General features: G+C 35.1%; 2 protein-coding genes and 1 long non-coding RNA gene across 6 annotated transcripts; all 3 read right to left on the bottom strand.

The window, feature by feature from the left end:
* Positions 1-3,111: 3,111 nt before the first annotated feature.
* On the bottom strand, positions 3,112-4,639 carry LOC109182102 (E3 ubiquitin-protein ligase PUB23-like). Its single transcript, XM_019332158.1, has 2 exons — positions 4,138-4,639; positions 3,112-4,031 (listed from the first exon to the last, which is right to left on the bottom strand). The coding sequence occupies exons 1-2, from the start codon at positions 4,605-4,607 to the stop codon at positions 3,203-3,205; spliced, it is 1,299 nt and encodes a 432-aa protein (XP_019187703.1). The 5' UTR covers positions 4,608-4,639; the 3' UTR covers positions 3,112-3,202.
* A 3,902-nt stretch (positions 4,640-8,541) lies between these two features.
* Positions 8,542-12,219, bottom strand: LOC109182131 (DAR GTPase 2, mitochondrial). Of its 4 annotated transcripts, none has more exons than XM_019332210.1 (8): positions 11,910-12,219; positions 11,118-11,216; positions 10,732-10,809; positions 10,492-10,642; positions 10,337-10,407; positions 9,896-9,992; positions 9,502-9,692; positions 8,542-8,946 (listed from the first exon to the last, which is right to left on the bottom strand). In XM_019332210.1, exons 1-8 carry the CDS (start codon positions 12,078-12,080, stop codon positions 8,701-8,703), a joined length of 1,104 nt encoding a protein of 367 aa, XP_019187755.1. In that variant the 5' UTR covers positions 12,081-12,219; the 3' UTR covers positions 8,542-8,700. The 4 variants fall into 4 exon arrangements, with proteins under 4 accessions (XP_019187755.1, XP_019187746.1, XP_019187762.1 ...); XM_019332201.1 differs by having other exon boundaries at positions 11,112-11,216; XM_019332217.1 differs by having other exon boundaries at positions 8,811-8,946; positions 9,426-9,692; positions 11,112-11,216.
* Positions 12,220-13,403: 1,184 nt separating this feature from the next.
* Positions 13,404-14,771, bottom strand: LOC109182152. The gene is made up of 2 exons (XR_002054336.1): positions 14,571-14,771; positions 13,404-13,802 (listed from the first exon to the last, which is right to left on the bottom strand). It is a non-coding gene; the product is annotated as an uncharacterized LOC109182152 (long non-coding RNA).
* Positions 14,772-15,140: the final 369 nt, after the last annotated feature.

The following is a 15,140-nucleotide window of genomic DNA, read 5'->3' on the forward strand; positions in this document are numbered from 1 at the left end:
AAGAAAAACTGTTATATTCAAATATGATGATTATGCTTCATTAAATTAATCACTCTTTTCAGAAAAAGAAAAATTGACCACCGTTCTGGCCAAATTAAACTTTTACTTGGTATTCAATATGAAGTAGCAATTTTAATGTCATAATATATTAATAATATTGCTTCATATATGGTATATATTGAAAGAGACTTATGTATAATGGATGCAATTATTACGACATAACAATTATTATAATAATAATAATTATTATTATTCTATATTAATTATATAAGGTATTGGGTTTTATATATATATATATATATATATATATATATATATATATATATATAAGGTATTGGAATTAATAAAATCTGAACTTTTAACTTTTAAATGTCACGTATTAGACAATGCATGATTCTTTCCAATATAATAATTTTGCAATCGTTGGCAACCCAAAGTGATCATGGATTCATGGTTGGGTTCGGTCCAATGAGATTAGCCACAAGACTACAAGAGTAATCGTTCTAGAAATATTATTACACATATACGATCCGAAATTAATTTACTTATAAACAATTATTATGGTTAATATTTTTTAATTTTTTTTTTTGAATAACGAGAGGAACCTACCTCCATTATTTAATAGTGTGCACCAGATAAATCATGTTTTTTATATAATAAACACAATTGTGTTTAATTTGTTGCTATGAATATGTGATAAATTATAATGTTTAGATACTCAACTTACTTGAACTCAACACATGTATACGGGACGTTATGCGATGGAACCGTGTTTCACCATTCATGGTGAACACGGTTCCAACGGTGTTAGTACACCGTTATCTTTTTTTTTTTTTTCTTAATTAATTGCGTGACTTTTCTTCTTTATTTTCACATTTTGCGGTTTCACTTTAATTTGAGGTGAACAAAGATTTTGGACATTCATAAATTATGAATTCATGCCTGCACATTCACTTTGGAACCATGCCTACACATTCCCGTCCGAAATCACGGGCATTCATAAATTATGAATCCATGCCTGCACATTCACTTTGGAACCATGCCTACACATTCACTTTGGAACCATGAGATTATGAATTTTCTGTTATAAGATTATGAATTTTCAGTTATGAGATTATGAATTTTCAGTTATGAGATTATGAATTTTCTGTTATGCGATTATGAATTTTCTGTTATGAGATTATGAATTTTCATTACATTCATAATTTCGGACATTCATAAATTATGAATTCATGCCTGCACATTCACTTTGGAACCATGCCTACATATTCCCGTCCGAAATCACGGACATTCATAAATTATGAATCCATGCCTGCACATTCACTTTGGAACCATGCCTACACATTCACTTTGGAACCATGAGATTATGAATTTTCTGTTATGAGATTATGAATTTTCAGTTGTGAGATTATGAATTTTCTGTTATGCGATTATTAATTTTCTGTTATGAGATTATGAATTTTCATAAAATTCATAATCTCATAACAGAAAATTCATAATTTGATCAAACGCGCGCCGTTAACTCTACATCCGCGAATTTTTATTTTTATTTTTGCCTAAAAACGACGTCGTTTTGCCTTGTGTTCACCATTCTCGGTGAACACAATTCCATGGCATAATTTGCGCACGTATACAATCCTCATAATAATAAGCCCATCTATATAAAAACTTTTTGCTTCATAAAATCAGTTTCTTAACCTATTTACTAAATTTTGTAAAAGAAATTATACTATATAGATTCTTAACCTATTTACTAAATTTTGTAAAAGAAATTATACTATATAGATTCTTAACCTATTTACTAAATTTTGTAAAAGAAATTATACTATATAGGATGGTCAACTGTCGATGTAATTAGCAGTTGAATTATGATGTTTTCTACGCAATGCTTTCATCATCAGCAGATTATATTATAATAAATAATAATTAAGAGACGTAACTAACATAGTTTAATACTTTAATTACTTCAATTCAACGTTACACCGGCCAACTAAAGTCTTACCTTAATCAAATCAAAGCTCTTACTCTCCAAATGTCAATCTTTTATTGCGGTTAAACCAACGTTCCAAATTCTATGCTTGGATTGAAGGAATATAGGGAATCAAAAGAGTTAAATATCTCAAGTATTCTCTTAAAATTTGTCGTCCTTACAAAAATCTCCTCATATATTAACAAAAATCAAATTCATGAAAATTTTAAATACAAAAATTATGTTTCACACCCTCAGTCATCCATTTTGAAACTTATGTATCTTTGCATTGCTAAAATTTGTATACTAATATGGCATAAATATTTTTTCTTAAAATTAACTATTGCTTAATGGTTGATCATTATAATCAATAAATCATAGCTTGGTTGATCATTATAATCAATAAATCATGTTTGCATGTATGCGTATTTATTGAGAACAAATATATCAAAAATATTAAATATGTAATTTTGGTATGCAAAAATGCAAAATTGTTATCTGTTTTTTATTTATTTTTTATTATTTATTTATTATTATTTATTAATAAGTAGCAAAGTTTGACTAGTAGCTTTTAATGCAATCCTAAGTCAATGGTATGCATTCCCTTTTCTCGACTTTATCTCACAAATATTAGTTGCTCTTTTAACATATAGGATGAGATAGGAAATTTCTTTGTGATATAACATTATGAGATACATTTAATTTGTCTGAAGACCAACTTCATGTTAATTAAATTGGTGCTAGAATTGTCATGCCTTATTTCTCAGGTTGGCTCGGTAACCACAATGTTTTAAATTTGATCCAAAATTTGCAGAAGATGGAGCTTTCTCGTGGCCTAGTAGCGAATTCAATAGTAGCTTGGGAGTATCTCCAGCCAAGATGTCAAGAGATTTACAATTATAACCACAATGTCATAAACTCTGATTGCATGCATAAGTTTTTTTTTTTTTTTTTTTTTTTTTTTTGAGTACTATTGATTCTGTTACAATATAGTATATGTTCATACATACTTTGAGACCTCTCATCAGTTTTGAATAATGAAAATTATATTAAAGGGTAGCTAATTAAGTATGAAAATGTATTTTTTTTTTTAAAAAAAAACCAATTCTTTAATTTCTACATTGTGTTTGTAACATTTCTGGCTAAAAAAAATAATTATATTTTTGATTTTCTGATAATTAGATAGCCAATAAGACTGTGTTTACTTTAATTATCCAGTTTTAATTTGAGATTTTAGCAAGTATTATTGGTTCCCAATCCCAAATAATCCTTGAGATCACAAGGAAAACAAGGATATCTCTTCCAAGTATTCCCATGCATCTTGAAAATCTTGACCGCCCTATCCTTGGTGGAGGATGCACCGCCGATGTGCAGCAGCGCCACCAGTTTCTTCACCGCGCCGTACATCAGCATCTCCTCCAGCACCCTCTCCGGCGGGTGGCACCCGCAGATCAACGCCAGGATTTTCACGCCGATCTTGGTCGCCGCCGTGGACACGTTCAGCATCTTCTTCGACACCGCGGCGATCCCCAGCCCGTGCTCGGCGAACGCCAGCCGCCCGTCGGCGCTCTCGCACAGGAGCTTGATGAGGTACAAGATTTTCTCGCATTTGGAGCCGGCGGCGTCGGGGAGGAGGTCGATGAGGGTGCAGACGCCGCCGGCCTCCGTCGCCTTCAGCCGCGACCGCTTCGAGGCGTCCAGGATGTCGATCAGGAGCTGTAGCGCCGCCGACGAGCTGGCCTTGCCGGAGGCGTAGTCGTCGGAGATGGTTTCTAGTAAGGATTTGAAGAACTCGATGCCTTGTTCCTGCACCATCGCGTTCCATTGATCGGAGTCCGCTCGGGAAAGCTTCTGGAACGTCGCGATGGCGCTGTATCTCGCCTCCGCGCTGCCGCGCTGGAGCATCAGCGCCATGGATTTTATCAGCTCCGGCGTCAACAACACGCGCTTCGTCAACGCCGAGTCGGATTCCTCCATTAATGGCAGCTTGTGCAGGACTCCCACCGCCTCTTCGCACGCTCTGAACGCCACAAAATCCGAACTCTCCACCAAAATCTGCTGCCTGTTATCATTATAACAGCAGATAAACAACCAGGACTCTGATACCAAATTGAGGCATGTGCTCTATCTCAACTAAAAACATGATGACACAGAAGGAAGATTCTTACATTATGGTCACGACAACCTCAACACCTCCGAGGCGTTTGAAATCATCCTTAACATCGTCATCTCCGACCTCAAGAACCGTCCTGAGCTTCTTCAAGCAGCTGACCTTAAACGGGGTAGTCTCCACCGCGCTAAGCAAGGACACCAACTCATCACGCTTGGACGACGAGGATCCGGCGCCGCCGACCGCGGCGCCGCCGGCGGATTGTCGCCATGCATGGATGAGCCGCTTGAGCGTGTGATTGGGCGTCATCTCCAACCTCTCAATGCTTTGCATGGTGGCCGGACATGTCTTCTTGTTGTAAGTGTGAAACCAAGTCTGGATGTTCTTCCGCTCGTAGGTGACGCCGGTGGAGATGGTCACCGGATCTTTCATGACCTCCATGGAAATGGGGCACCTAAAATGCAAAGGAAAGTCCATGGAGGATGATGGGTTTTGGTTTTCTTGAAGATTTTTGTTGCGGTTTTCCATGGAGGGTGGTGGGATAGAGACAACAACAGTATATATAGGTTTTTTTTTTTTTTTTATATGTGGTGTTGGGAGTTAAGAGGTGAGTGGTTAGGAGCCTAGGACTAGGAGGGTTGTGGAAGTCTAATAAATGAAATATGATGAAAACCTCAAAAATAGATGAGTTTTTAAATGGAAAATAGCTGTTTATGCACTGTTGACATCGCTCAACAAGGAAGCAAATTGGAAGAGTCAAATCCCTTTAAATTTACTTTTCCAACAAAAAAACTTACTTGATAGTGTTGCTCAAAGAGTAGGGTCAATTCTGTTAAAAAAAATTAAACTCGTGATCTTTTAGTACGATATCTATGATTTACCTATTTGATCACCTGTTTTAGTTATACTTTATATACTATTTGGACAAAGGGTATGTGTTTGTACTTATACAAAAAGTACTAGTAAGTATGATTAAATTCTTTGATTCAGAAAAAAGTTCATAACCGCTTGCATTCTGGGTGAAGTTTGATTTACATTTTGACCATAACCAACAAATGATCATAATGAAGTAAAACAACTTAGGTTGTTCATAGGTAACCAGTTCAAACATATCAAGAAATATTGTATGTGGTCACAAGGTTTCAAGTTCGATTTCAAGTAGGAGTACTGTCTTATTAACCTTCTGAGTTTGAGTCGATCAGATATGGATAAACTGATTTACCTCTAATCTTGTGATTCTTTGTCGGCTAGGATTATAACTCAGAATTTATCAATACACACTTTCAAATAGTAATTGTGAATTTCTCTTTATCATCTAAAATAAAAACAAACTAAACAATTCATTATCGAGCCACACTTACACAATCAACTACTAGAATGTGCTTGATTATTATCCCATATATCCGACTCCATAACTCACAAACAAACCAAAATATCATATCCAAAGTCACACCTACACTATCATTTGCTATCCTTTATCATGGTCGAGCCGCACCTATACATGCATGCTATTCATGGTTAGAAATGGTTTGATCCCATATGGTGATCCCCGGATCCACAACTCACAAATGAACCAAACTACTCTGGTCTAGGTCTCACATGCATTATTGCCATACAGCCTTGAAGAAAATTTCTCTTTATGAATGTATGATCAAATATGGTAATTCCAATACTTCAAAAAAAATCACAAGAATGGGATATTCCTATGTTTTTGCTTCTTTTTTTTTTTTTTTAAGGTAACTAAGCTACTTTTAAAAAATCACAAGTTTTTCTTTGTTGTGACGAGGAGTGAAATAAGCAACCACTATCACATGGGATAGGAGAGGTAAATGGCATTAGAACCATGTGCGACGAGTTCAACCAATAAGGTGTTTGGCAAAAATCAAACTCCTTATCTTTTTTTTTTTTTTTTTTTTTTTTTTCGTGATCTTCTATTCTAGTTCAAGAATCAACTACTTCCAAAGAATGTGCGGCACTGAATAAACCATACCTTGTGACCCTAGTTGACAAAGAATCACAATAAGACAAATCAGCATATGTTGACATCTCCTCAAACTAAGAAAGCCAATTAATTACTCCTAACAAAAGTTAAACTTGAAATTTTGTAATTACCAAACTAATCGTATTACTTTCTAGACTGGGTCTTCCTATTTTTGATATGCCCAATGGAAGTGCCATTGGATTTGGAATTTTATTCTTCTAGGTATATGTGTATATATATATATATATATATATATATATATATATATATATATATTTTGAAGAAAATATGGAGAAAGAAAAAGGTTGATAACAATTAATGAAAAATGTGATCTCATAAAAGCTTGCGGACCGGTCAGGGGGTTGACTTTAATTAAGAGATTAGATCCAAAATTGCGTATGACATGCGGGCGGGCATGGGTTTCATTATAATTTATAATTATAATTATGAACCGATCGAAATTGTGAGACAATAAAATAATACGAAAAATGAACATTTCAACACTTAGAAATGTAGCTGCAGTAGTGTGTATTTGTATATTCAAACCTTTGCTTACATAACACCGGCGACGACTGCGATTCTTTCACACCTTATTTTATCTCTTTTTCTTATATTCTGTTGAGCTGCCTCTCTGACTCTCTCCCTCCATATTTTGTTTTTCCATTATTATTATTATTATTATTATTGAAAAAAAAAAAAAAAAAGAGTTATGCCATTAATTTGTCACCCAAAAAAAAAAAAACAAACAAATTAAACATGCCACTAAGATATACATTCATTCACAATAATACCTGGGAATCAATTAAATTTAAGAATATGTTAATATCTTGATGAGTAATAATACTATGCAGTATGCATGAATATTTTCGATGGAAAAAATGTTGTCCACAAAAGAGGAATATTAGCAAGTGATCAATTATAAATATGTGTTCATATTACAAAGAGGCCGGAATTGAATATCCTTTATTATAATTTTGAATCTATAGGGATTAAAGTTTAGAAACTTGTCACACGAAACCAACGTGCTGCCACCCATAAAACAAAGAAGAAATCAACAGTAGGTGGCCATGAGGGATCAGAAGATCAAATTTAGCTGTTAGAATTAGACTCAATCATATGGTGGTTGCACAATTAGGATATTTGTAGCATACTGATCATACGAAATCATAAATCAGATCACGAGTTCGATTTTTACAAAAAATATATTGATCAAAATTAGTTATTATAGTCTTGAAAGGGCTGATAAAGTAAAATATAATTTTCGTACCAAAAGATCACAAGTACAATATTTGGTAATAATATCTAACTCACATTCAGTGCAGTTTACTATTTACCTCTCATGTTTAGTACTCCGTATTTAGTAATGTCCAAATTTAGTGCAGTTTACTCTTTTAACGCTTTCAATAAATGTATTTGGTTTTTTTTTTTTTTTTTTTTTTTGAAAATGTATTTGGTTAGTTATATACATTTTTTAAAATGATATTTTAAGCGATTGACTTGTAAAATATTAGGGAGTAATTGTTTATTAAGCACAAAAAGGTTATAGCAAGACTATGTGGTCCAATGGTATCCGAGTTGGACTTTCATTTGGAAAATTGTGAGTTCGAGCCTTAGTGGAGGCGTTATTATCTCTTTGTGTTCCAGTATGTTGAGAAAGTAAAAGGTTATATTCTTAGCAAATGGATTATAATTCTACGGTACTACTTTTTTCTACTCGACCCCGTGAACATAACGCCAGGGGTGGTAATAAATTATGTGTTGATGTTACTATCAAAGGGCAGTGGAATTATGTCAAGTGCAGAAAGAGAGAATTACAGAGTTAATAATCCATTAATAATTAATTAAGATTGATTATGAAATGAAAATTGACTAGAGGATAGCATGATTATCGGCCCAGGTGAAGGCAGATATGAAGGTCAAATAGGGACCATGTGCTTATATTCTTAAGGTGTTTATAAAGATTAAAATGTAAATATTAATCACATTAAAAAAAATGTTCGTGAATAGAATATGATTTTCGTGCTTTAAGAGTCACTACAATAAATTCCCGGAGGGCCTCAAACCCTTGTTGGAAAAAAAGATGTTAGAGATGTTGCTACTAGAAGAATCTACTAATCCTGAGACCTTTCGATCCCTCTGTCGTGCCAAAAAAAAAAAAAAGAGAAAACAATAGTGACTTTTGTGAGGCGAAAGAGAGAGAAGACGAAGGTTTATTGTGGGGCTCGCAGAGGAAGAAAAAAAAAAAGGAAAATGCTATGTGTACTCTCATTTTCTATTCCTAACTTGTACTCCCACACACAAAACTTTGATGTAGATACTTGTATTGGGACCCACATGAAAAAAATAACTTATCAAAGCTCACCACATCAGAAATTAAATTTAGAGAGCAAGATTTGAGACTACATGTAGTAGAACTCGAAAAAAAAAAAAAAAAAAAAAAAAAAAAAACTCTATTGGTGCACGTTTTGCGCACTAGCCATGCAATACAAAAATGAAAAATCTAACCAAAAAACCTCACTATTGAGGTTATTCTAAGAGCACGGGTTCGTTTCTTACACCATCTCGAAGTAATTTATGAGCTATTTATTATACAGAAACGGGAGCTATGTAATTTATGCATGTAAAGATAAAGAGTCTTACTCAAGTATTCCTTGGAATAGGGTCTAAGGTGTAATGACCAAGCCTTCCTGTACGATATAGATTGAGTAATTTAGCAGCAACTTTATGTACATTATCTTCTGATTCAGAAGGCAAATAAAAAGCTTTCCTCAAATCTGCAAACTCTGCTTTGATTAGCTGTAACAAGCTTTCTTCATCATCCAGGTTTCCATTGAAAGATGAAATAGCATCAAAGAGAGTTTTCCGAACATTGTTTACGATGAAATCCTGCACAAAATTTGTTAAATTTCATTTCCACCTATTAAACTAATTGGTGAAAATTTGAAATTTGGCCTAAGATGGCATTCATTAGAAGGGACAAAAATGGTTATAGTGTATTTTCTTTCTCTTTTTAAGAGCAAATTCCATTTTTTTTGGTAATGAGGGAAACCTGCAACCACTATCCGAAGGTGTGCACTTGATAAACACCACCTTATAACCTTAGCCGGCAAAGGACCACAAGGAGGCAAACCAGCCTAAGTTGCCTATAGTTAACTGACTAATTCAAGAAGGCAAATAGATCGCTCCAACTAGGAGTTGAACTTGGAACCTTGTAGTTATCAAGTCAACAGTCTGACCAACTTGGTTGGTATTGTCCCCAGAGCAAATTCCATTTGACATTTACAAAACAAGTGCAAGAAAGGTTAGAAGGCTAGGGGATTATACAGTCACCAATATAAGCTAAACGATTATGAAGAATAGTATACCTGTGTGCGATCTGTCAAATGTTGCTTTTTCTGTGGTGTTTAATGGGGCTGCCCTAGAATAAAATTGATAGTATACCTGTGTGTGATCTGTCAAATGTTGGCTTTTCTGTGTTTTCTCCAAGTCAAAGCCATCATTAGTGGCTGCTACCATGTCTTTCTCAATGGCACACAACTTCGCCCATTTCTTGTATTCATCACTCTGGTTAAGGATTGCTAGAAAATACTGAGCAAGCTCTATTTCCCCAACCAAGCAGTCTTGGATAGCACCTGGATTGAGAAGGGGAAACCAGTCTGAGAAATTGATGGAAAAGCTTATTGCTTACATGCATGAATCTCTTACATCATTTTCATATCTTAATTTTCTCCCAAAAATTAAGTACATTCTTTTGCTTATGTTTCCCTTCTCTTTTACATTGGTTATTTGGGACAGTATAATTATGTTCTAGTCATCAAAGTAACATTGCGGGTACCTGTCAAAGCTAGCTTGCAGCACAGCTCAGCATCAGGAATGTCAGGAGGCAAAATACCAGGTGTGTCCAACACATAGATATTAGGATGGCTAGCAATCTGATTCACACATCGAGAAAAACATGCTTGTCAAAGAGCAATAGAAGAAAGAATAATGAATGCATCGAGAAAATTAAATGGCTCCAGCATAACAGAATTCTTCAGGTGGGGCACTTTAAATTCTCGTGCCCATAAGTTGAAGGAAACAAACAAAAACACAAAGTGACAAATTAAAATTAAGAATCCAAACCCATGGTGTTCAGTTTTGGGTTCCTATGAATACTTGAATGCCAAAGGAGAAGAAAAATATGAAATCCCACAAACTTATGTTCAGTTTATTAGATATCTTGAAATACAAAATGGATGACTCCTATCAAGACCAAAGAATGGGAAAGATTTTACACCTTTAAGCTGCTAATGTTTTTAGTCTCCCCTGGCTGAGGACTTACAGTAGCATGCTTTAGTTTTCCCTTCTCTTCAAATCAATGTAATATATACGTATCAGAATGTCAGAAGCGATCAACATTTTATAGCAATATATTATTAGGAATTGATGTACCTGCTGCACTAATTCGTCCAACTTGATGCAACGAGTTTGCAAGGGCAGACTTTCCAACGTTAGGAATGCCAACAAGCATTAATGTTATAGTACGACTAGAATGCCCACTATTTATTAGTTCTCTTACTCTGGCTTGCAGAAAATTCAGGAACTGTCAAAACATAGGGAGAAATATTAATGCCTATTAGTATATAGCGTATTTAGAAATGGCTTCCTCAGGTTTCCCTAGTCCTTGCTTACCTCCTTAATGTTATCTTTATTATGGGAATTGACTCCAAAAGCTACATTCCCCTGTTCTTCAAAATAATGCATCCATTTCTATAAATAAAAAAATAAAATAAAAATAAAAAAGTGTCTGCAGTGAGCACACATTTATCTCCCACAAATAAATCTGGAATGATTGAAATTAGAACATATCAATAGTTCGGTGCAAAAGATCCTTTGCAATACTTTAACATGCCCGCATCCAACAAACGAGAACTTGCAGCACTATTCGTATTAGAATCATAAAAAAATCACATACCAAAAAATAAAAGTACGGTCTGATAAGCAACAATCTTTCTAGAAATAAAAATCACATTGGAAGAAATACAGAGAGGAAGAATAATAAAATTCATTACCTTCACCTTTGAGCGATTTGCAAGGTCTGTCTTGTTAAGAACTATAATTCGCCTCGCAGAAGATGAACATTTTTTCAGCAGTTTGTATTTTGACGACAAAGGGATCTGAGCAGAGGTAGGATGTAGATTCCAATATTAAAGAAAGTATAAGCAACTTGTTCTCTTAATAACCTTCCAAGCATGACATACACCATACTTCTATTTTTCTACATTAACAGAAACATTTTTGAACCATCACGTCCATTACTTATAGCCTCTCCTACTTGCCCCACCATCCAGCCAAGTTGGTCAGGCTGTTAACTTAGTAACCTTACAAGTCCAACTCCCAGCTCCAGCCTTCTTGGTTTTAGCCGGTCAGTTATGGATAACTTAGGTTGGTTTACGTCCTTGTGATACTTTGCTGGCTAGGGTCACAAGCGGGATTCACCTAGTGTAGTGGCTATGAGTTTCCCTCATCATTCAAACTTAATTTACTCAGTACCATTGGTGTAAATGTACTGTAAAATATATATTTGGAGCATTCTCCTCCACTTAAGAATAATTAAGCTCACAAACTAATATTTCTCATTTAAGCAATTAATTTCATCATCCATCCAACTTGAGTTCAATCCATGAACCACTATACAATATTACAATATAAACAAACTCGCTAAGCCAAACTGCCCAGAACCCAGATAGTAAAAGACAATTACGAAGCAGCATCACCCAGCAGCAAGTCAGTTCATTTAAGCATTATATCGAACACCTAGCAATACCCATTGAAAAACAAAGCGAATACGGATGGAATGGAGCACATACCCTGGCATCTCGGACTTCGAGTACGAAATCGACCAGTGGAATCCGCTCGGCGATGGCATGAGACGCGGCGGCCACATGAGGAGTGTACCACCAGCTCGAGCCTTTGTTCCTTGCTACTTCCTTAACTGCGTTGCCTAACTTTTGAACTAAACTATGCATTAATGGCTTCATTGCTACTTCCTTAACTACATTGCCTAGCTTTTAAAGATAGAATGGCGCCGGCGTTCGGTTGCTCCGGGAGCTTGAGAGGCTTCACCGTTTCAGACTTATGTAGTTGTGTTGCGTTTTTTTTTTTTGTTTTTTTTTTTAATTTTTGATAATAACCAAATTATATCCGGGATTATAAGATAAATCAAGTCATTAAATTATACATTCGCGGCAAAAATTAAACCCCACCTCCAAGGTTGAAAGTAAATTTTAAGTGCCTCTTCTATTCACTTAGACTACTGTTTTTAAGTTGTTTTTATTTTTTAGACGGGTAAAAAAGTAAATATTTATGTAAAATTAATTGAATCATCTAAAATTGAAATCACGTATTGCCACTTTTGGTCGCTCTCGACCATTATTTATTTTTATATTTAGTCTCCAACTTTTTTTTTTACATTTGGTACAGAAATATACTTTTATTATCATTTTTAGTCCTGTCATCCAATCTCTGATAATTACTTGCCAAAAAAATTAAATTTTCTCTCATCTAGATAGCTTAAAAAAAAAAAAAAATCGTCAATTTAAATCTAAATAAACAATATTATAATTAAACTTTGCTTTTGTAGAACCCTATGATGATAGGAAATTTACATTTTTGCCAAGTGAATGCAGGAGATTCGGTTAGCAATTAGCATGACCAAAGACGACAATTTTCATCAGATGTGATAAAATTAATACTTAAGGACCAAATGTGATAAATTAGGAGTAGTTGAGTAGAGGTGACTAATTCATCCTTAACTAAACAGTAACAGGGTATTTGGTTGGAGGGAGGAATTATGTGGGAAAGGAATTGTAATTTCATGGGAGTTGAATTACTGGGAATAAAGTGAGAATTTAAATTCCAGTGTTTGGTTGACTGGAATAGAATTACTGTGAATTTCAATTCCAATGTTTGGTATACATGGGAATTGAAAGGAAATAAGTAGTATAAAGTCAAAAATGTCCATTATTGTTGTTAGACATTAATTTTATGTTAAAAAAGGAAGGGGTAATTTTGACTCATCACTATCCTTTTTTTTCAGGAATTAAAATACCAGGGGGGACATGGGATTTTAATTCCATGAAAATGGGGGAATTGCAATTCCCTCCAACCAAACTACGGAATTTAATGGCCTTTAAAATCCCTCCAACCAAATACCCTGTAAGGATTCGAGCCTTAAATCTTCCGACCAGCTATGTGAGAAATTAGTCCAAGTGAAAGGGATTTATTCAGTCTAAACCAAATGTCATTATGTCAATAGTTTGATACTTAACTTTGGGTATGGAGCAATCCCAAACGGGAACACAAAAAAAAAAAAAAAAAAAAAACATACAATTATTAAGCAAGCTTTTGATATGAAAAGATGAAAGCATAGTTTTGCTTCCTCTCCAAATAACAACATATGACAACAACATAGCAGAAACATGAAAACTGGCTATATCAGCAAAGCCATCCCTAAACTTCTCCAGGTTAAACTTTGGCATCTGGTGAGTTAGAGAAGGATATTGAAATCAACTTAGACCTGTACTTGTCATCACCATTACCATCTCCTACACCCTTCACCCCATTCTGCAAATCCAAACCAGAAGCTGCAGCAGCTTTCTTCCTTGCTGGAGCTGAGTGAGATATTGAAATCAGTGACTCCCTTATGGCTTCCTCAAAAACCTCCTTCCCAACTTCCTTGTTATCCATACCAACAACGATTCCTAAAAACATAACACATCGTTTAATTTGGTATCAAAATCATACCCGAACAATATAAGATGCGAGGTAGCCTAAATGGCTGATGTCCATCTTGTTATCTTGCAGGCTTCAGGAGACAACCCAACCAAATTGGTCAGATCTGTTGGTTTGGTAACTACAAAGTTCCAAGTTTAACTTTTATCAGGACAGTCTATGGCGTTCTTGATTTGAACTGATCAGTTATAGGTAGCCTAGACAGATTTACCTCATGGTGATACTTTGCCAGCTAGGGTCGAGTTTACCTATTGTACACTCTCGAATACAACACAACTTAGCAGACTTCCCAACAACAACAATGTATGTACTAATGACAAATGTAGAAAGTTAACAGACAACATAAGCCACATAAAGCATGATTCATTCATGTCTTCCAATGTAAAGATTTGTGTCCAAATCAAGCATTAACACCAATTAAACACAGGATTTCTCCTCAAATCAATTACAGATTTCCAGGTACAGCACATAATAATAGAGCAAACTAAGAACATTAATGGAGTCCAGGCAGTAGAAAGCAGAAACCAGCTAGTTTAATTGACAGTAGGGCTCAGTTTCCATTATACTAGATCTGAAACTTACACACAACAAATCTTTAAACCTGAAAAGTGCCCATCAAACTTAAACACCAGATTATGCCTTGCAGAAACGCAGTGAAAACTGAAAACCAAGCGACAATTTTGCTTCATTCACAGAAACTTAAACACAATGAAAACGAACAAAAGATTTAAGATTACCTTCCAGAAATAATATTGGAAGAACAAAGAGATTTGGGGAATTACCTATAGAAATTTGAACGATGTTTAGCCGATATAGTAACTAACGTTGAATGGCTCGATCAATACCCTTTTTGTCTTCTCGGACGCTGGGTTTTATCCATTTCAATAGCTTGGTTCACACAACGCCAACTCCACACCTACTCATTCATCATGTTTAAATTACTATTAACAATATTAAACACAATCCGCACGACAACACGTGAAAAATGCATTGCGTCTACCCATTTTAAAGAGAGTTGTCCGCATGAGCAGCTTAATTGATCACATGGATAAAGTTTGAAAACAATAAGTATCAAGTCTCAGGCAGTGTGAGAGGATCCTCTCAAGGTGAGAGGGCTCCTGGTGCACAGTAAACAAAGATCCAGCATATCAAATGCTTTGTGGGGCCGGGGCATGAGAGCCTGGGTAGGGGATTCAACCTTCTGAAAACAACAAGTAATGTTGTCCAACAGTTGATTTAGTAGGCTATGTTTGGCAAACCTAGCTGAAAAGGTAGTTGAAAGCTTATAAGGAGTGAAAGTTAAAAAA

Source organism: Ipomoea nil, unplaced genomic scaffold (assembly GCF_001879475.1).
Source record: "Ipomoea nil cultivar Tokyo-kokei standard unplaced genomic scaffold, Asagao_1.1 scaffold0188, whole genome shotgun sequence".
Taxonomy (NCBI): Eukaryota; Viridiplantae; Streptophyta; class Magnoliopsida; order Solanales; family Convolvulaceae; genus Ipomoea; species Ipomoea nil.